Source organism: Alligator sinensis, unplaced genomic scaffold (assembly GCF_000455745.1).
Source record: "Alligator sinensis unplaced genomic scaffold, ASM45574v1 scaffold85_1, whole genome shotgun sequence".
NCBI classification, from domain to species: Eukaryota; Metazoa; Chordata; order Crocodylia; family Alligatoridae; genus Alligator; species Alligator sinensis.
In genome coordinates, this window is record NW_005841891.1 from 1,485,091 (window position 1) to 1,505,675 (window position 20,585).

Sequence of the window (20,585 nt, forward strand, 5' to 3'; positions counted from 1 at the left end):
GCGTCCACCAAAAGGCAATGCAGCAGCCTGGAGAGCTGAGCACTGGAAGGGCCCTTGTGTCCTTCCTCTTTTCCCCATGCACTGTAAATGATTAACCTTATTCCTGGAATTCCCCCAGGGCAACCTCCCTCCCTTTCCCTGCAGCACCCTGAATAATCAAGGCAGGAGTGAAAGTGAAAACCAGCAGTTCACGCCCACAAGGTGAACAGACAGTTCAGCGCTTGCAGGAGACTTTTGCCTGGGACTCAGCGTCTTACTTCCCCTTCCAAGCTGCTTCATTAAAATCCCCTGGGAAACAAAAAAATTAAACAAGAAGCAAGAAATAAAACAAGATGCCAAGGAGCTTGCAGGCTGGAGGAGGATCAGCTGCCAGTGTCTGAGGACAGCAAGACGATCCTGCTGCCAGCTGACTCAGGTGAGAGTGTCTGTGTCCAGCAGGAGGATCCTGCCACATTCCCCAGCTAGTGCCAGAGTCCAGACGCCATGATGCCTGCTCTACAAAGGGCACTGTCCCACTGCTGCCATGGCAGAGGTGCCTGGTTATGGCGCTCTGAGATGCTGCTCCCACATTATGCCACGCGGGACCATTGTGGCAATGTGGCCAGTAAATCCTGCCCTTTGTCTTTCCTGCACCAGGCAGATTTCTACAGCTCTGCATCACCACAGCTGCTGTGCCAGGACTGTCACTGTTGTCCCACAATCAGACCTGGCTCGATTGGAGGCTGGATCTGCAGCACCCCCAACAGAGAGATCCCTTGAAAGGATGGTGTCTTAGCCCTCCATCCCTCCTTCTCCCCCCACCCAAGGCTTTTTAATTTCCCCTTTCCTGGAATTTCCCCTCTCAATCCCTGCTTCCTTCCCCAGCTACTACGTGCAGGTAGTGACATACACCACACCATGCTGCGGGGCTAGCCCTGAAGCTAACCAACAAGTCACCCCTGTACACATATTATTGTAGAAAACAGGGACCCCATCAGCATGCCTTTCACAGCTTACATACAGGAGGCTTTTGACAAAGCATGAGAAGAAAAACAGGAACAGTCCTGAATAAAAATTGCCATTGCTTTATGCCTCAGGGAGGAATTGATTGTGCTAGAGATTTTAGAAACAGCCCCTGCCCCAAAGAGCTTGTCAGCCACGAAGCAATCACCCACGGAAAGGTAAAAGAGATAGAGAAGCCTGACTGCAGTCAGGTCTCAACATAAAAAAGTAAAGTCTGAGGAGACACGGCTGCAATTTGGAAGTGAATCCAAGTCACGGCAGTAAAATTATAACAAAATAGGAGAGGGGGTGGCTTTAAAGGGAGGTTGAAATAGTGAAATCTCTGAGGTGATTCGGGGCTGGAGCTGAGCTGTGCATGCTCTATATTTTTACTGTGGTCAGCCTGGACAACTTGGTGTGAGGCACTGGGCAATACAGAATGAAAAGATGACCTGTGCTCCAAACAGCTGTCCAGTCTGAGACAAGAGATGACAGATGGATCCAGACAGACTGATGGAGAAGCGGGTACAGAAGGAAATCAAGTGCCTGGCACCCTAGATCTCTCTCTCTTCTTCCTGCCCATTGGGCCAGGCTGAGTCCTTCCTCAGTGATCAAGACAAGGACTGGTTAAACAGTATTTCCATTCTTCCCTGGCTCCAGAGGAAAAGCTGCTTGTGACACCCTGTTGGTAGGCACCAGTTACTCATCCCAGCCCCTTGCATTGGCTCAGCTCTGCTGGGTGGTCCCTTTTGAAATGCGCATCATGGCTCCGTTTGCTTGTAGTGCGGATCAGTGGCTAGGCTAAGTCTACTGGCCCATCTGGAGGATCATGCAGCAGGCTCTCACACTGTTAGATGCCAGGCAAGGTTACCCACTGTTATGCTCACAGCTCAAATCGGCAGGCAAAAAATAAAGTGGGGACGCTCTCCCAAGCCCCACACACAGAGCCCAACCCAGGAGGGAAGCCAGCTGGCCATGCCACTCACCAACTGTACAGGTGTTCAAAGTGTGAACACCTGCTGCATGAATGGGCATGGATGGCCTTAGCTCCCCCGCAGGGGCAGAGCCAGAGCCAGAGCCAGAGCCAGAGCCAGGGCCAGACAGGCAGTGGCATGAGCCTTGGAGCCCCGCTCACACAAAGTCATCCAGAACTGCCCCTTCCTAGCCCTCGACACTGCACAGGAGCTTGCAAGTGTAATCTGCATGTCCTGCAGTGTGTCTGTGAGCAGCCTCCTCCACACACAGGAGCAGCAATGACTAGAACAAGGGCACAAATTGCTTGGTCCCATAGACACCAGCACTCTCAGGAGCCCAACTTGGTTGGTGCAAAGGTTTGGGTACCTTGGTGGTATTATTTCCTCCATAACAGGGCTGAGATGTATTCTTTAGGCTTTATTTCTTCTCTCTGTGCTTAGGGATACATGGACCACAATGAAGTAGCGGTCTTTGCCTCAAAGTGATCTGCTTGCAGCACCCATGTGGAATGTCACTCTGCACAGTGTGCTGATCTCTGTAAAATGCTTGTTCCTCCCTTTCTCATAAGCTTTGGTCAGTTATGAACTAGTTAATCACTTAAATTACCATCACTGAGCATCTGAGCTAACAGTCCCATTGAGATGACTCAGGTAGTTTCCTTCTCTCAGAACGAGTGCTTCAGGCTCTTTACAAACCCAGGCAAACATCTTTACAGTGGTCACAGTCAGGTCATGTGTGAAGCTCTTATTGTAATCAGAAAGGCCGGAGAACTTTCCACTGGCTGGTGCCTTTGTTATGGTCCATGTCTCCCTAGGGTCTGCTATTTTGGTCTTTGGAGCATAGGCCACACTCTGTCCCCTTGTCTCAGAGGAAGTCCTGGAAGCGCATCGCAGGCTTTCCCTGCTTGTGTGCTCTTTCTCTGTATGGAACTGATGGAGCCAGAGGTATGGGGCAGAAAAGCCTGAAATATACCCTCTTAATGGATAGCCCAACCAGGCAAGAAAGGAGCAGTGTGGTAAATTGCTTCCAGTACAGAAGCTAGCATAGGGCAAGGGAGACACCTCAGCCTCCTGCTTTGTAAGTAGCAGGTCCACCATCCATGGGAAGGAGAGACTCTCACTATAGACCCTTTTTACCCAGCCAGCTAAGAAGAGACTTGTGGCCACAGAGAGTCACCTAAACACTACTAATTTGGCTTGATTCCCAGGGGCAACTGGCAATGCCACCCGCAGGCAGGAGAATACACAATCAGACCTCCTAAGAGAAAGGCAGGTGTAAGGAAGTCCATCTCCAGGTGGTGCCTTTGTCACAGGGCCTATTCTAGGACAGCACTGTTTATATCCCTATCACATGAGCAGAGCGAAGTCGAATGCTACGATTCAGCCCTTTACTAGGAAGAGAAATTGCTAGGTGACAAGAGCACAGAAAATAGTGGCAACTGCTGCCTGCCCCAGAACTCCTCATATTTTAGCAAAGGTGGAAAACTGTTTCTGGATATCCCTAGTATAGACAAGGCTCACAAGAGGCTCTGGGATAAAGATCCATCTACGAGATGTTTCCAGGCCAACGTTGGTCTATGTTTGGCTTCAAAGTGCTTTCCTGGCTACGAACGTCTCCTAGCTAAAAGGGAGGCAAGGAGGGGCCATCACCAGGAGGACTATACCTCGGTTGCTCAGGGCTGCAGGAGGGCGGTCAGGCAGGCCAAGGCGGAGCTGGAACAGGGACTAGCAACCCGGATCAAAAACAATAAGAAGTCCTTTTTTAAATACATAGGGGGTAAAAAGAAGGTACCGGGTAATGCGGGGCCCCTGCAAGACGCGCTAGGAAATCTGGTTGTCGCACCAGACAACAAGGCTAACCTATTTAATGATTTCTTTGCCTCCATTTTCCTGAGCAGGGACCAGATCAGCCTGTCCGCCGGGACCCCTCAGGCCCCAGGGGAGGTGCAGCCAGGCCCAGGGCCAGAGAGGATCTAGTCAGGGAACTTCTGGAGGGACTGGACATATTTAAATCAGCTGGTCCTGACGATCTCCACCCCAGAGTGCTGAGGGAATTAGCAGAGGTCATTGCAGGACCCCTGGTACGGCTCTATGAGCACTCTTGGTGCTCTGGTGTGGTGCCGGAGGACTGGAAAAGGGCCAATGTGGTTCCCATTTTCAAAAAAGGGAGGAAGGAGGACCCAGGGAACTACAGGCCAATTAGTTTTACCTCTATCGTGGGTAAGCTTTTTGAGAGAATTATCCTGGCGCATGTCCGCAAGGGGCCAGCAGGGGAGGTTACGCTTAGGGGCAACCAACACGGGTTAATTCGAGGCAGGTCCTGTCAGACCAGCCTGGTGGCCTTCTACGACCAGGTCACAAAATCCTTAGACTCAGGGGTAGCAGTGGACGTAGTCTTTCTGGACTTCAGGAAGGCCTTCGTCACTGTCTCTCACCCCATTCTCATTAAAAAACTAGGGGACTGTGGCATTGATGCCTACACAGTCAAATGGGTTGCTAACTGGCCAGAGGGCTGCACCCAGAGAGTGGTGGTGGACGGGTCATTTTCGACCTGGAGGGATGTGGGCAGTGGGGTGCCCCACGGCTCGGTCCTCGGACCTGCGCTGTTCAACATCTTCATCAGTGACTTGGACGAGGGGGTAAAAAGCACCCTATTCAAATTTGCTGATGACACTAAGATGTGGGGGGATGTGGGCACGTTAGAAGGGAGGAATAGGCTGCAATCAGACCTGGACAGGTTACAGGGGTGGGCAGATGAGAATAGGATGGGTTTCAACACTGACAAGTGCAGGGTACTGCACCTGGGGAGGAAGAACCAGCAGCATACCTACAGGCTGGGGAACTCCCTTCTCGACAGCACAGAGGCAGTAAAGGATCTTGGAGTCATTATTGATGCCAAAATGAACATGGGCCGGCAGTGTGGGGACGCAGTCAGGAAGGCCAACCACACCTTGTCATGCATCCACAGATGCATCTCAAGCAGGTCCGAGGAGGTGACCCTCCCCCTCTATGCGACACTGGTCAGGCCGCAGTTGGAGTACTGCGTCCAGTTCTGGGCACTGCCCTTCAGGAGGGATGTGGACAGCATCGAGAGGGTCCAGACTGGCCACCCGCATGATCAGGGGTCAGCAGGGCAGGCCCTACGAGGAGAGGCTAAGGGACCTGAACCTGTTCAGCCTCCACAAGAGAAGGCTGAGGGGGGATCTAGTGGCCATTTACAAACTAGTCAGGGGGGACCAGCAGGCACTGGGGGAGTCCCTGTTCCCCTGAGCACTCCCAGGAGTGACTAGAAATAATGGTCACAAGCTGGCAGAGGGTAGATTAAGGCTAGATATCAGGAGGTGCTATTTCACTGTCAGGGCGGCTAGGATCTGGAACCAACTTCCAAGCGAAGTGGTGCTGGCTCCTACCCTGGGGGTCTTTAAGAGAAGGTTAGATGGACACCTCACTGGGATCGTTTGACCCCAGTACTTTTTCCTGCCACAGCAGGGGGTCGGACTTGATGATCTGCTCAGGTCCCTTCCGACCCTACCAACTATGAAACTATGAAACTATGAGACAGAGTGTGCAATGTGAACTTTCGCTGCATTGTGTAACCCCTGCAGAACTGTAACCATGACAATTCGGAGCGCAGAGAACACGACACTTTGATTTCTGATTTCAGGAGCCAGAGGAGAAGTCTGAGGCTTTTCAAACTTGCTGCAGTCAGTGCTGTGTGATGTCTGGAACTGACTGTCCACATCGTGAGCCAGAGCCCAGGGCTGAATGCCTTCAGATCTCACTGCCTAAGCAGAGCAGCTGCTGCCAAACCCAAAGTTGCGAGGTAGATAACCCAAAGTGTGACAGCACAGATCTGCCTTTTTGATCTGAACTCATTTAGAATCATCTAAGAAGGAAAGATATCTATGTAATACAGATATAGAGAGCAGAGGTTTGGGGGTTCAGGACACACACCTTTCTGAACACAGCTGTGCTTTGGGGTTTATGAGATGGCTACTAATTTAGTCAACACCAGGAACTGAAGTGGAGATATATAGCCCTGAAAGCAGGAGCCTATACAGTCAGTGCAGAAGAGCCAGTCTCTAGCAGGGGACAGTAGTGCACCACACACAAGCTGTAGCTTGGGGGCAGAGAGACGAATACCAAAATGTGTGGCCAAAGACTGACTCACAAGGGAGCAATATCCCAGCACAACCCAGGCCTACTGCGTGATTCTGTTGTTTTGTTTGTTTCAGTAGTTCCCTTGTCCTTCTGAAAACTGATTATTGCCAAGATGGATGAAGATAAAAAAGAGACACCTGTGGCCAATGAAAAAAGGAAGTCTGTTTCAAAGCCAGTGTCTCCAGCAAAAAGCCCGGTGGATGAAAAAGCTGATTCTGGTTCTACAGTAAATGACTTGCTCTTGAACAGTCAGGGGGAGAAGAATGTAACAAGCCCTATAAAGGATTTTAAAAATATGTTAACCTTAACGAGAGACACTTTTGGCAGCTTGAGAAGGAGCAAACGCTTATCACTGAGAGGAAGGAGCTCCAAAAGGAACGAAGAGGACCGCCACCTGAAAGCCCCCAGCATGGAAGAGTGTGTGGAAGAGGCTGGAGCTGAGCCTGTTAAACAAGAACCTCTCTCAGGTAAGCAGTGGAAATAAAAATCAGTGTAAAAGAGTTGTTGGAGTTATAATAACAGTCAAGCAAAGCAGAACCCAAGTGCAATAGAGACTGTCCTGAGTACAGAAAGGTCTCATTTAAATGGCCAAGCACAGGGGAAAACTCACCCAGACACCAAAGGAGAGCCCAGAATAGGCTTTTCAGTGGCCATCTAAAGGCCCATCTGCACAGTGGTGGTGGCATGGTCTGGCCAGGACAGGTCTGAGACACCTTGTCCACACACCACCCCAGCCACACTCCAAAGCCAGAAATACACCAGCCAGGCTTTTTCAGGCCTCTTCACACCAGTGAGATCTGTATCAATGAAGATACATGCTTATAGTGATGCAGTCCAAAGTTTGTCAACTGGCTGTGCTCAAATCTTGTCAGTTGTGTCCATCTCCTTACCTAGATACATCAGTCATGACCAAAAGGACTAATGATAATGTAGCCTGACCTCCTACAAATATGTGCTATTGTGTCTCGCTGAGCCCCAAGAACTTGTGGTTGAAATAGAGCATCTATTTTAAGTGATATCTAAACTGATAGCGGGGGTTGACCTGATGGCTGCTCTAAAGCCCATATCTGCTGACTATTACCTCTTTAACTCAGTTTCTGGGGGCAGGCCAGTCCCACCCTGGGAGCTTTGCTGAGCACCATGAGGTCAAGCCTGCTGTCACTTGCCTCCTGCCCTGCCCCTTTCTGTAGCTGGTTGAACTTGCCCAGGTGTGCAGGCTTCAAGGACTGACAGCAATCCCACAATTCCCTGATCCTGACTTCTGACCCTTTTGTATCACATTTCCTTTCCCTACTGCCATTAAATGGAGACAATCCTGGGTGGAGAGACAAGTAGTTCATAAAAGGGCTCTATCTTACAGATAAATATATTGGGAGTGGCTTTGGTGAGGGCTACTGGGAAAGTAAGTATGTGGCTGAAGTTTCAACCCTAACTATCAGAGTAGACATACCCTTATGAAGGCATTCAATCTGGATTTAAAGATTGCAAATGATGGAGACTACACCATGCACACTGGCAAGCTGTTCAAAAGGTTAATTGCCCTTCAGTTGTCTGCCTTAAATACCCAGTTAGCAATTAGCCTTTGGCTGCTATATTAAAAAGTCATTCATTATCAGATATCTCTTCCCTGCATAGTACTTCTAAAGTGCAGTCAAGTTGCTATTTAACTTTCTCCCTGATAAATGGACTCCATTGAACTCATTTAGGTCTCTCATTGTAAGAACTTGTGTATACACAGGTTTTGTACCAATTGAACAAGAGTCACATTACAGTTAATGGGTGCAGTGCCTGGGGCAGGACTGCTGCAGCAGTATTTGAAAGGAAAGTGGAAAATGTAATTGGGGTCAACCCCTGTTTGGATTCTAATATGTGGGGCCTAACATGACCCAAACGGTGAATCAACCAATGCAATTTGGTTCAAATTGTTTGTACCAAGATGCCTTCACTTTGGCCTGGAGAGGTACAGAGCTGGCTGTGGGGCCCCTCCAGGTGCTTTTGGCATTGTTCTGCAAAGCTGCAGGGGGCAGTAATTCCTCCGAGTGGGAGGTGCCCATTTCTGAAACACGTGTGATAGGGAATAGAGAGGAAGAGTTCTTGGACTTCCCCACCCCTCCCCAATGGAAAAGCCTGAGAATTCGTGTCAACACTAACTAGTATCCAGGTTTATTTGGAACATATGGGACTGCACATCTTGTAGCATTCCTGTAAAGAATGCTTTAATAGGAAGTGTTCTGAGTTACAACAATCCTCCGAACCAAACAGAAGTTCACCGTTTGTTCCAGGGCGGAGGGGGATCTAGATGCTGGCTGCAGCCTGCAGCAATGGCCTCTGCTGCCTGTGAGGCTGCAAAGTTTTCAGAATGGGACGGGGGGAAAGGAAGAGAGGCTTGTTTTAGGGGTTCCCCAGCTGATGCTGGAGGGTGGGGTTGGTGAAATGGAGCCTGTCATCTTGAGGGAGGCTCCAATACACCCACCCCACCCTCCAGCAGGGGCTTAAAAACACCCAGACTGAAGTCCTTTCACTCCCTTTCACCCCTCCCATTCTAAAAACAGCTCAAGGCTGGCAGGCAATGCAGATAGATGTTACAGATAATGCTCTGTTTTGAAACATCTTCATCTGAGCCCTCATGCAATGAGGGGTCAGATTTTCACTCAGTTAGCCATTTTTGAAGTTGTTTGCAGCCATGCACTTGTGTTTAGTCATGGCTATAGACAGCTTTCTGTGGCCAGATTGGGCAAAAATTGTCACTTCTGTCTGTGCCCCTGAATTCCTGCATTCTTCTCTACAGCCTTCCCTCAATTTCAGCCCTGTGCATCTCCCCCTAATCTTCCTTTGCCAGGGTTCAATGTGCCTCAACCTCCTCTTCTGCCATGGCAGGAACTCTGTGTTGCCATCCCTTTCTTCTTCCCAAGCTCCCCAAAACCTCACACCAGGGACTCAGCCCTTCCCTCCTCCTTGGAAAGGTCTGTGTACCCTGGAAAGGTCTGCTTGGAGGTCTGTGTACCCTGTGACCTATAATAGGGTTCTCCATTCCCTCCCCCCCCTTACCAGGGTCCTGTGAATTCCCCTTTGCCTCCTGCTCCCTCAAACATTATTTTTTATCCAGGGGGTAAGCCATGCAGGGTGCCCACATGACCCAGTTTTACTGGGAGGACTAGTAGAGGTAGAGTATTATACAGCTGGAAGGCAGTCATTAGGACTAGGGACAGACATTACTCATAAACCGGTTTAAGCGATAAGAAACTGGTTTAAATCTGTAACAGAACAGCTGTTCAGTGCACATAAACCAGTTTGAAAATGGCTGAAACCAGCTGGAGATAGACCTGGTTGAATGTACTATCAGACAACTGATTTGGCTCAAACCTATTTATGCAATGTCTGTTCCAGACCCCTTGCTGGTTTAAGATACACCAGACTCCCCCAGCATCCCAGCATGTTCTCTGGGCTGGGTGGGGCTCTCTGCTCCACAGCAGGACTGGCCCCTCCCCTCTGCTCCCTGGCTGGAGCTCCAGCAGAGACAGCAGGCTCAGCAGGGTCTGCCTGGCTTCCCCCTGCCCTACCCCACCCCCTCACTGCTTGCTGCTGAAGCAGGGATCCCCCCTCCCTCCCATCTCCCACAGTATGGACAACAGCTCCACAAACCCTGGGCATGTGGTAAGATAGCTAATGCTGAGAAGTGCCTGTGTGTATCTCCAATTTCACTGGGACAGGAAGACAGAACAGTGACCGCTTAGGGTTTTTTGGAGCTAATCAACAGGTCAGCTGTTAAGCTACTTAAGAAGAGTTTGAATCTCTCTCTCTCTAATGGAGAGAGGCTATTGTTTTGTTAATGAGGTGATAAACACTGTTATCAGGTCCCTGTTGGCTTGCTCACCTGTCAGTTTGCTGCAGACAGTATAAAGAAGCAGGGAGAGGGAAATTGAAAAATTCTGTATCATCAACAGATGCATGCACTGCACACCCTGCCTTGCCTCAGAGTGCTAGCAGGAGGCTGGGGTCTGGCAATACTCCTGCCCCTTGAGTAGCCAGCAGGGAAAAACCTGGGACAGTGCAGGCAGGGTGGGGGTCTACACCCCTCCCTAATCAGAGCATCCTGCGAGGGCCTGACCCCACCCTCGTCCCTCCTCAGCTCAGTCCTGTGGGAAGGGAAGGGAAGGCTGATCTAGTGCCCCCTGGCTTCTAGCTGGAGCCACTGCAGGCATGTACCAGAATTTCCTCAGTCCAGAAAAAATGACTATCTGGTTACAAATCAGTTCAGCCTAGCCAGGTTAGACTAACTTTCAAAGATTGAATCAACTCAGGCTCAGGCTTTTTGAATGTCTGTCTCTAGCCTAGATGTGTAACTAGTGGGGTTTGTTCCCTGTGATCCTTACAGACGGGTGGGAGGTGCCTCTGAGTGCCAGAGGGGAAGAGGTGCTGAGCATGGGGTTTGCCCATCCCAGTTCTCACTGCAACAACAACAACACATCATGTGCCCTGGGCTGCTGCTGTTGCTGCAGCAGCAAAAGTGCAGGACTGCGTGGGGCCCTCCCTGCTCATGATCAATGTGAAATCCATGCAGCCAGACTGGTTCTCAGTAGCCACTCACCAGTGACACCACTTTGCTTTGAGATACACAACAAAAGCAGCCAGCCAGAAGGCTATTTCAGCAGAGAGAAGCCTGTGCAGCCAAGTTCAAGTTCAGACCCAAATCAGAAGAGGGGCACAGCTATAGGGTCTCACGTCTGCCTGGAGCCCCAGATTGCCCAGTATCTGATGCATTCCCCGCTGGGTGCCAATTAAACTTTCCAAGATTCCTTCTCCTGTGAAGGGTATTACTTGGAAACAAGCTGTTTGGAGAGAGATGGAAACAGTACATCAGTGAGTTCGTTATAACCACATTTCTCCTCGCTATCCAACACAAGTTAGGCAGATTAAAGGTGATCTGTTGCATATGTGCAGTTGGAATACTTGTATGCACACAGGAGGCACTTGAGAGCTGAGTCAGTCCTGCAGCCCTTACTCACACAAACCTGAATCCTGTGGTATTTTGCTGTTGTCATAAACACATTCAATATCTAAACTTAATTTAAAATCTTCTTCCTTCTCCCCTGTCACATTATTTCTGTAGTAATGGAAATAAATGAACTTATTCAGCAAAGGCAGCTTTTAAAGGCCTTTCAAAGCATCAAGTATTTGGAAGATGAAATTGTGACTGAAATGGATGGCAAGGATTCTGATGACAAGCCCACAGAATTTTCCAGGAAAGTCAAAGATGTGGATTTGCTTTACAATTCCATTGCTAATGAAATCAAGTCTATTGTGAAGAACACGCTGGATCATCCCAGTATAGAGGAAAAGCTACTGACTTTGCTGGTGGAGCTAATCGCTGAAGAAGAGAAAGCTCATGGTAGGGCAGAGGGGACAGAATCTCCTGAGCCACACTTCCTTGGCATGCCCAGGAAGTGGAGAGAGGTGTGGAAGGACTCTGTCAAAGAGAGTGCAGAAGGGCGCGTCCTTCAGGTGCCCATGACACCTGAGAAGGACAAGGATTCTTGGCTTGCTGTCCATTTAGGGTTCCTCAGAAAAAATGTTAGGGAGGATTTATTGAAAATCAAGTGCTCTGTACAAAAATGCTACCCAGAGGACTATAAAGTATGTGACACGTACGTGGAGTGCTTCCAGAATGCCATTTCTTCACACCTGCAAGGGCTTTTGCAGAGACACTTGGAATTCAATGAACTTTACGCATTGCTTGATTGGGTTGCTAACATGTACCGCAGGTAAGCTACTATTAGTTGTACCAGCTCACTCTCCTACAAATAATCACTTGGCTCTGAAACTCTGCAGGGTGCTTTTAAAGCATGAAGTTATTTTTGGTTTCCCATGTGAGTAAGACTGATGCAACCACTTGGAGTGCAGAGGAATGTTCTAATCTGATAACTGCGAAGACAAAGGTTTAGGGGTAAAAGCGCTTGCCACATGTCTACTGTATATTTCAGTTGCCATGCTTCTCTCTAACTCACTGACCTGCTGTGCTCATATACCACTTAGTTCCACTTTCAAATGTCATATTTCAGCTCTAACAAATCTCAATTTCCCCCATACGGAAATAATTTACAAAGTACAGCATCTGTTAAGAGAGCTTTTGGGGCATAGTAAGCAGCCGGTGGAACTGCCTTCTTTACTCCTTTTTCAATTAGGTTGGAAACAATCCACGCTACTTCTCTTCCCCACTGGTCACTATCTGAGCCTTGGTAGGCACTTCTACATGTGATATTAGTGCAATGCAATTCACTCCGGTATGGTTTGCACTGGTGTTTATTGCTCCTGGGCACCACGTCTACAGGTTCATCTGGGACTGCAGCATGTTCAGCTGGGTCAGAGCAGCCCCAGCTGGCAGGGAGCTCTGGGGCTGCTCCAACCCAGCCCAACATGCTGCTGAGGGGCTGGCTGGGGCACAAGTGTACTTCAGTGAGGGGCTATTCAGCAGGCAGCCCCCACACTTTTTTTTTTCATAGATTCATAGACATTAGGGCTGGAAGGGACCTCGGAAGATCATCGAGTGCAGTCCCCTGCCCCAGAGGTAGGAAGTCAGCAGGGATCATAGGATCCCAGCAACATAAACATCCAAATGTCTCTTGAAAGTGTTCAAAGTAGGTGCTTGAACCACCTCCTCCAGGGGTCTATTCCAAACCTTAGGGGCTTGGACAGTAAAGAAGTTCTTCCTTATGTCTAGCCTGAAATGGTCATGGAGGTGTTTGTGACCGTTTGACCTTGTCATCCCTTGGGGCACTCTGGTGAACAGACATTGCCCCAGATCCTGGTGAACACCCCTGATAAACTTATAGGTGAGCACCAGATCACCCCTGAGCCTGCGCTTTTCCAGGCTGAAGAGTCCCATGGCTCTCAGCCTCTCATCATAAGGTCTGTTTTCCTGACCTCTGATCATAAGTGGTCACACTGAAGTGCCCTCCTGCCCCAGCTAGTCCCATCAGCATCTACATGTGTGTTGCAGTGCACTAAATGATGCCACTGCAGGATAGTACTTGTGTTTATGAGTACTATCCTATGGCGGCACTTATTAGTTTACTGCGGCCTAATAGGGCCACACATGTAGGTGCTGAGACTTTACTGCAGAGCTAATTAGTCAACTCTGCAATAAACATCTCATGTAGATGTGCCCGGTATGTAGGATATTCCTAGGTGGAATTAACCATAGTGTGGCTCAAATGTCTCCTTACTTTAACAGGCGATGTGGGTTTCCAGTTTCTCCAAACATTATCAGTAGTGCAATAGTGGCCAAAACATGCTAGGCCCTAACAAACATGGAAGGCAGAATCCCAGGCCAGAACAGCTTATAGTCAAAATGGAAAATAGAAATATGTGAGGGGGTAGAGGGAAAGGAACCATACCAGCAAGGTGGAATTATTATGTATTTCATTATATTGATTCAAAACTGGCTCTCTACCTAATTCATTTTACAGATATCACTATCACCGCAGGGGCAGGTCTTAAGGGGGAACGCAAATGACAGTGGTAGACCAGATGATGATAGACATTCCAAGTACAGGAAACGAGACACATCACTGAAGGGAGAATGGTGAATAAATGAGCCAACTTTTGTCAGTGTCAGTCATGTCCTGTGGGTCTCCGTCACCCGGGGGCCAGTGTCTAGATTTGTGCCCCCCACCCCACCGGGACGATCCGAGCAGGGTGTGGGTCCCGAGGCAAATCAGCCTGTGTAGAGCCTTGCCTCTTGCCCCATGGCACTTCTGTGGGAGAATCTGGCCACGGAGGGGGCGGTGGCCAGAAAAGGCCAGAAAGGCAAAAGAAGCCCACAAGCCATCAGGCAGGCAGTGGGCTACACACAAAACACAGGAGGAACCCCGGTCTTTCTGGCCGGCATGCCACCCCCCAGCTGGCACCTGGGGGCCATGGCCCACTACTGCCTCCCCCCCACTCCGTTTGTATACCACTGGTCAGTATTTAGCTGGGGATTTGGGATCCTGTCTTCATGCAGCAAACTTCAAAAATATTAATTTAAAATTCGATTTCAGGTGAAAATGTTCCCTTAACTACTGCTTTTACCCAAATCTAAGATGATCTTGAATTTAAGATGACCTCCCCAATAATGAGCAATAGGTTGGCCACCCCTGAGCTAGATGATAGAGCAATACCATCAAACCAAGCCTTTCCTGATGACTGCTGATTCTGCTATCCTCCAGCAACTGGCTACAGCATTCTCCTTGGATCCCACCTTCATTCCTTATTTAGGACCAAACTCCTGGACCAGTGGCAACACATAGGGGGCTCATGGGGGTGCACATGCACCCCCTGAAAGTGCTGGTGCACCCCGATTGGCCATGCTTGCTGCTTAGGCAATGGGCAGGAGGGGCAGGTGAGAGCACCGGTGCCGCCCCCCCCCAACCAAGCACTGGCCAATTGCTGCAGCCGCTCCCAGAAGCAACCGCAGCTACTCCTGGAAGAGGATGCAGTAATTGGCTGCAGCGATCAGCTGTCATGGGATCAGCAGCCAGTCAGCAGGATTGGCCGCAGGGGACCCCCCTACACCCCACCCCCCCGGTTGGCAGGACTGGTCGCAGCAGGGGCACGTGCCCCCTCCACCGAGGTGGCACCAATGCCAATGATCAAACAGAAATCAATGGGCATTCCAAGTGCAGGTTCATACCCCTCATGGGACACTGTCAGTTCAGCTGTTTCCCACATACAGCGTTGATGCAGAGTTAGCAGTGTATGTCCTGAATTAATTGAGAATGAATGTTTACAAACATTTTCCTCTTCCTTCTTCCCCAATGCTTACCAGGAAGCAATACAGAAAGATGTAACATGAACTCATGCTTGCTCATTATATGGATGGGTTGGTTAGGTGGCACATTTGAATATTATGCAGTGTTCAATCAGATGAAGCCTAATAATGGATTTCTCATTGTGGAGTGAACAACACATCCGTTCTCCCTCCACCCCACCAAAAATAGTACTGTACCTTCCCACTAATCAGCTGTTTTGTACTGCTGGTAACTCATGGAAAAATGAGTAGCATGTCAATGGAATGCACTTTAAAGTCAAACTTCCTAGTTCAGAGTCCACCCACCTCTTCCATATGGGAAGGAAATGCTGTAGTGCCATCACTCATGTCCAAACTTGTTCGTACATGTGCGTGCTTTCCAGATCCTGGCCTTCCAAATGCCACCTGGATAACCTGACCCATGATCTTACTGTGTGCACAAGGAAGTGGACATGCAAAAGAAATACTTGGCCAGTTCTAGAGGAACATACTGTTGCTAGAATTAGCCCTAAAAAAAATGCCAGTAGCTCCCTGTGAAATGAAATCAGCATCAGGTTGTTTGTTTAAAAAAGTAAGTTCTCATAGCAGATTTCATGTCCAAACAATAACAGGCATGTCATGACTTCTGAGATGGGCTGGAACCATAACATCATTTAGATTTTAAATAATTAGGATTTTTGAATAGCAAGGAAAGGTTGCCTGGTTAAATCTTGAAAGCATGCAACACAGTTTAAGTGCCAAGTAAGTATAATAATTATGTAGCTCATGCAACATGAATATTCCATCAATTTACTCTTGCTCCACAGCAGCATAATTTGTTCATTTGAATTTTTAGTGAAGCCCTTCTGGGTTACCCTGATCTCCAACCAGAGGTAAAGACTGAAAATCTGCCTCTGCTTTTACCACCAGCAACTTGGGAAAAACTGAAAAACGACTACACTGATTCTTTAAAGGTAAGACTCTGAGGCCTGCTAGCAGATATATCTCAGGTAAGAGACAACAATGCCAGATTCAGAAGCCTCCCCATTAGAGTCTGATCCTGAAGGATGCTGGATAGCCCCAACTCTTAAAGATGTGAAGCACCCAGCACCGCACACAGAATCAGGACTTAAATGACTACGACTCCAAGATTCCTTAGGATGAACCATGCCAATCTTCCACTGGTGGGCATATGGTCTAACAACCAGCCCTAGGTAGCCAATAGCACTGGTTACGGGAGTAAGTAGTCACCACTACGCATAGGGTGGCAAGGTCAAGACAATGAGAATTCTGTTGCAGAGTTTCTCTTCAATCTTTCCAAGCTCCATTCATCCCTGAATGAAAGCCTGTCCTTTCCTATGATGTATTCTGCACACCATGTATTTATTAAAGTCTGTTTATTGATACTGACCTGTCAATTTCCCTCCTTCGCTGTTTAATATTTAGGAGAAAATAAAGCACTATTTTGACAATATCCTGAAGCTGGAGATCACAGAAAAATGGGAGAAGGAACTTCAGCCAGAAGTGGTGCAAAACCAATACAATTCATCTCTATACTTTGATATTCAAATGGTATTTGATTAGCTTATGCAAAGTACATGCTTTTCCTTTCATTCCAAGGAAACTGGAATATTACCTTGTGGTATGTAGGTGCTGCCTCCTGTGATAATTTATGTTAGTCACGCACTTGCAGAATACATTAGAAAAAGCTGCCATTTATTACAACTTTTAGCTCTGCCACTTGCCTTCTAGCTGCAAATTAAACCTGCTGTCAGTTGTGTCACTGGCATAATAGGCAACTGATTTTAAGGTCTTTAAATCTCTTTGATTAGGAATTTTAAAAAATGGTTTGTTAGAAAAGCCTCTTCGTTGAAAGAGCTACTTTGTCCCAGGGCTGTAGCAGCCACCGAAAGGCTGGAGGCAGAGTGACAGCCACTCAAATTTGAACAGGAAAAACCCCCAAAAGCTTTTACTAGCTTTAGGGAGCACAGAGTAATAAAGCCAAGAGAGTTTGGATTCATTTTCATGACTTACAAAGGATTGAGTCATTTCAATTGAATAATCCTAAAGAAAAGAGAGAGAGAGAGAGAGAAAGAGCACGAGAGAGAGAGAAAATCAAAGATTTTTTTGCCTACTGCTGTGACTCATTTTCCATAGAAGAATTTTCTACATTTTTTTTGATAACCATGAAGGCAGATGTGAATCGGAGTAGCAGATGGGTAAGGATGTTGGGAAAGGCAATAGAATAAGATTGTAGCTTGTCTGACTTTCGAGGCACAGCTGAAATTGCGTGAATAGGGATTAGGAGGGACCAGGGAGAGGATTGCAGTAGTCAAGATAGGAAATGACTCAAGCACAAATGGGGATTTCTGAGGTGCGGGCCCAGATTCTCACCTGCGGCTAAGGTGCACTCTGGACAGTCAGTGTGGAGAGTAAGGCAGTTTTTGGTTATGTTGGGCTGCGGGACTAGCTGGAGTGCTTCTGGATTTTTACCAAAACTGGCATAGAATAATGAAAAAAAGTCTAGTAAATATCTTAGTGCTTCCACCGGGATATATGAATCACTCCCATTCACACTAATCCAAGTTACACAAGTCAGGTGGATGAAGGTGATTCCCCTGTACTTGTCCCATTTATTGGATTCTTATCACACCATGTTCTAGATCATTGCAGAACACATGAAAACATCAGGAAAAATCTCCACAAGGCTGGGAACGGCAGTTCTTGAGATCTGTTTGGTAGATCTGAAGGAATACATCCCACGGTAAGTGCTGCTTGCAGCAACAGATTCCTTCCAAAGTGAGGACCACATTCCCAAAGGTCAGGAGAGGTATCCATAGCGTAGGGTCCAACATTAGCATCATCTGGCATACCTGTGCCTGTTGCTGAGAGAACTCCAATTCATTGGAAGCATGACAAATTTAAAAGAGGATCTGCAGAAAACCCATATATACAATAATAAACAGACAGATGGGAGAAATGCATGTCACCCATATATTTGATATCAGAGCTCCAAAAGAGGAACTGTTGGCTGGAAAGGACTTTCTGCCAGTATCTTATCTTTTCAACATGCTCCAACTGTTGTATGCAGAGCCTGGACAACAATTAAGCACCTACCCAAATGAGGCTGTAGAAAGGCACAGCCTGTAATCCTGCATTAGCCTGAGAGCTTTGCCATTAACTTTGATGGGTGCAGAAGCAGGCCCAGAATTCATGACTCATTTCTAGCCTGATGTCTGAGTCTCAAATCACTGCAGTCCAGTTCAAGGGAGTAATTTATTCTACCTCTGATGACATAACATCCTTTCCTCGTGAGAGTAGCCCCGAGGGTCATGGCTAGATGTCTGCATTAAAATGCAGCTGCCAGTGTTCAGGTCCCATTGAATGTAGCCCTCTTCATCCTCCCATGGGGGTGGACACTTCCAGGAAAGATAGTGGTTGCACAAAGGAAACAACAATTTCTCATCCTGAGACATCTAATTGCCTCCTCCTATCACACATGTTGGATTGTACTGAGAGGAGAGTTATGCTCAGGTTTCAGATCAACACTGGCATAACAAAGGAGAAGGACTTTTCAGCATGAATCAACTCCATCCGAGACTAAAAGTAATTTTACATTAACCTTTGCAATTTCACACCTCAGGAATGAGCCAAGTGGGTAGTTTACTAATAAACGTTTTACAAAATCAAGTGTGGGAGAGAATGAAAATTGCTTTCTTGAATGTGAAGTCGTAACTTTCTGTGAGGCATGACAGATATTTAAAAACACTTAAAAGCAACATGTTTACCCCTCCAAAATCTCATTTCCCATACCCTAACTACCCCAGCGAAATCCAGATTAGTTTACATGAATTGTGTTTACAGGGGGTTCTTTTTAAGAAGTATTATGATTTTGCAATTGAAAGTGATTAATCTAAGAATATTCCTTTCCTTTTAATTCATTTCTTAAACTTCTGTAGCAAAATCAAACTACTTTTGGTGGAGTTAGACCTCGATGACGTTGGAGGTCCCTTCCAAATCTTTGAGTTTATGATTAAACAACTAAGGACCTAAAGTCCCTATAGTGATAGGGGGACACAGGTTTGCTCCCTTAATTACGTTTTCTCGTATATTATGTGTGTTGGGGCAAAAGGACCATGTTGGTCTAAACAAGATAACTTTAGATCAACAGAGCAATAAAACACAAAAGAATGGAAGCTAAATCCGCAGTGAATATGGGGAATATTTGTCTCTTCCAATTCTCTCTATAAACTTGAATGTAAAATGGAGCCTATCTTTAGCTATCAGGATCCTCAAAGGTACAGAGATAAAAAACAAATACTGATACCTCATACACCATGCTGACAATACACAGTGAAAAGCTAAGGGGTGTTGCCTTGCTTATGTTGTATTTCTGGTATAGAATGAGCCCTGAGCTAAATCCCTTGCATGTTAGCTGAAGTAGTACACATTATACTGCTCCAAAAGCCAGAAAAATGACTGGAGTATTTTGTGACCCTGCTTATTACTAATTCATTTAATTGTCCACAGTTAAAGACTTCAACCTATGCCCTTTCATGTGTACAGATTTCTGGAAGCTGGAATCTGAACCATGCTGATGACAAATGAGCACATTCCAGATAATACTGTATATTTGGGTATAATGTATATGTATCTTGTTCCCCACCCCTATCCCCCAGTAAGACACACAAAAAATTTGTGCATATAGAAGAAAACAGACAGGTCTGGCAGTATGTTTGCCTCATCAGGTTCATCAACATGAAATGTTGTATTGTCTAAGAGGACATGTACACTGCTTTGCTTCAACTAACTGCAGCTACTTTCTATTTTAATTAATGTTGCAGATTTGTAAAGGTTTTTCTGGAGTGGGACAAAGAGAAAGATTTCTCCTTGTTTCTGCCATATTTAGCAGCCTACATCAACAGTTTCCACGATCTGATGTAAGTCTGAAGTTCTCTTATAACAATTTTTGGGTTTGGAGAGGGAGGGTGGATTTTTGGTGGGTCTCAGAGTTAGAAAAGAAGGAATACGTTAAGGCCCAATAGAATCAATGGCCCCAAATCAACCTGGGTATAAGTGAAGTGAAAGAATGAAGTTACACCAACAGTGATTTGGTCCTCTGAGGATTGCATAACAGTGCCCATAGCATTTAGCTGATAAAAGCTCAGTTTGTCCTAGGGATGAGGATGGAGCAATAGAAAAACATTTGCCATTGAGATCAAGGGGTTAGATTCAGGCCCAGCTCTGGTCTGTTCTTCCAAGCCATTTGCAGATCTCAAAGAATCCTCTTTTTAGTTTAAAGTCTAATAGTGTAAAATCAGCCACTGCTGCTCCTTTTGACCTTAGGAGGGAAAAATATCTGGAGAATGCACTTCGTTTGCAAAGGGTGTGGGCTGTAGCCATGTTAGTCTAAGGACATAGGCAGACAAAGTTCTTTGGGTGAATCTGATATCTTTTATTAGACCAACTTAAATAGTTGGAAAAACATTTTTTTAAAAGCAAGCTTTTGGGTTTAAAAACACTTCGTCAAGCTGAAGAAGTTTCAGCAGTTGGGATGAAAAGTCCAGGAAGAGCACACACAAACTGCTGAAATTTCCTCAGCCTGACAAAGGGTTTTTAAACCCAAAAGCTTGCTTTTAAAAAAATGTTTTTCCAACTATTTAAGTTGGTCTAATAAAAGATATCAGATTCACCCAAAGAAC

General features: G+C 47.0%; 1 protein-coding gene across 7 annotated transcripts in view; it reads left to right on the plus strand.

Moving 5' to 3' along the window:
- Positions 1 to 233: 233 nt before the first annotated feature.
- EXOC3L4 (exocyst complex component 3 like 4) overlaps positions 234 to 20,585 on the plus strand; it is a 44,661-nt gene continuing 24,309 nt past the window's right edge. The window contains exons 1-10 of one of the 7 annotated variants that reach the window (XM_025197218.1): positions 234 to 415; positions 1,384 to 1,669; positions 5,620 to 5,778; positions 6,191 to 6,583; positions 11,227 to 11,878; positions 12,299 to 12,352; positions 15,740 to 15,857; positions 16,330 to 16,455; positions 17,547 to 17,647; positions 19,728 to 19,823. In XM_025197218.1, coding sequence (XP_025053003.1) covers positions 6,229 to 6,583; positions 11,227 to 11,878; positions 12,299 to 12,352; positions 15,740 to 15,857; positions 16,330 to 16,455; positions 17,547 to 17,647; positions 19,728 to 19,823 — 1,502 coding nt within the window. In that variant the 5' untranslated portion in view covers positions 234 to 415; positions 1,384 to 1,669; positions 5,620 to 5,778; positions 6,191 to 6,228. The remainder of the gene's footprint in view (positions 416 to 1,383; positions 1,670 to 5,619; positions 5,779 to 6,190; positions 6,584 to 11,226; positions 11,879 to 12,298; positions 12,353 to 15,739; positions 15,858 to 16,329; positions 16,456 to 17,546; positions 17,648 to 19,727; positions 19,824 to 20,585) is intronic. The other 6 variants (XM_025197219.1, XM_025197216.1, XM_025197220.1 and 3 more) reach the window with 6 other exon arrangements.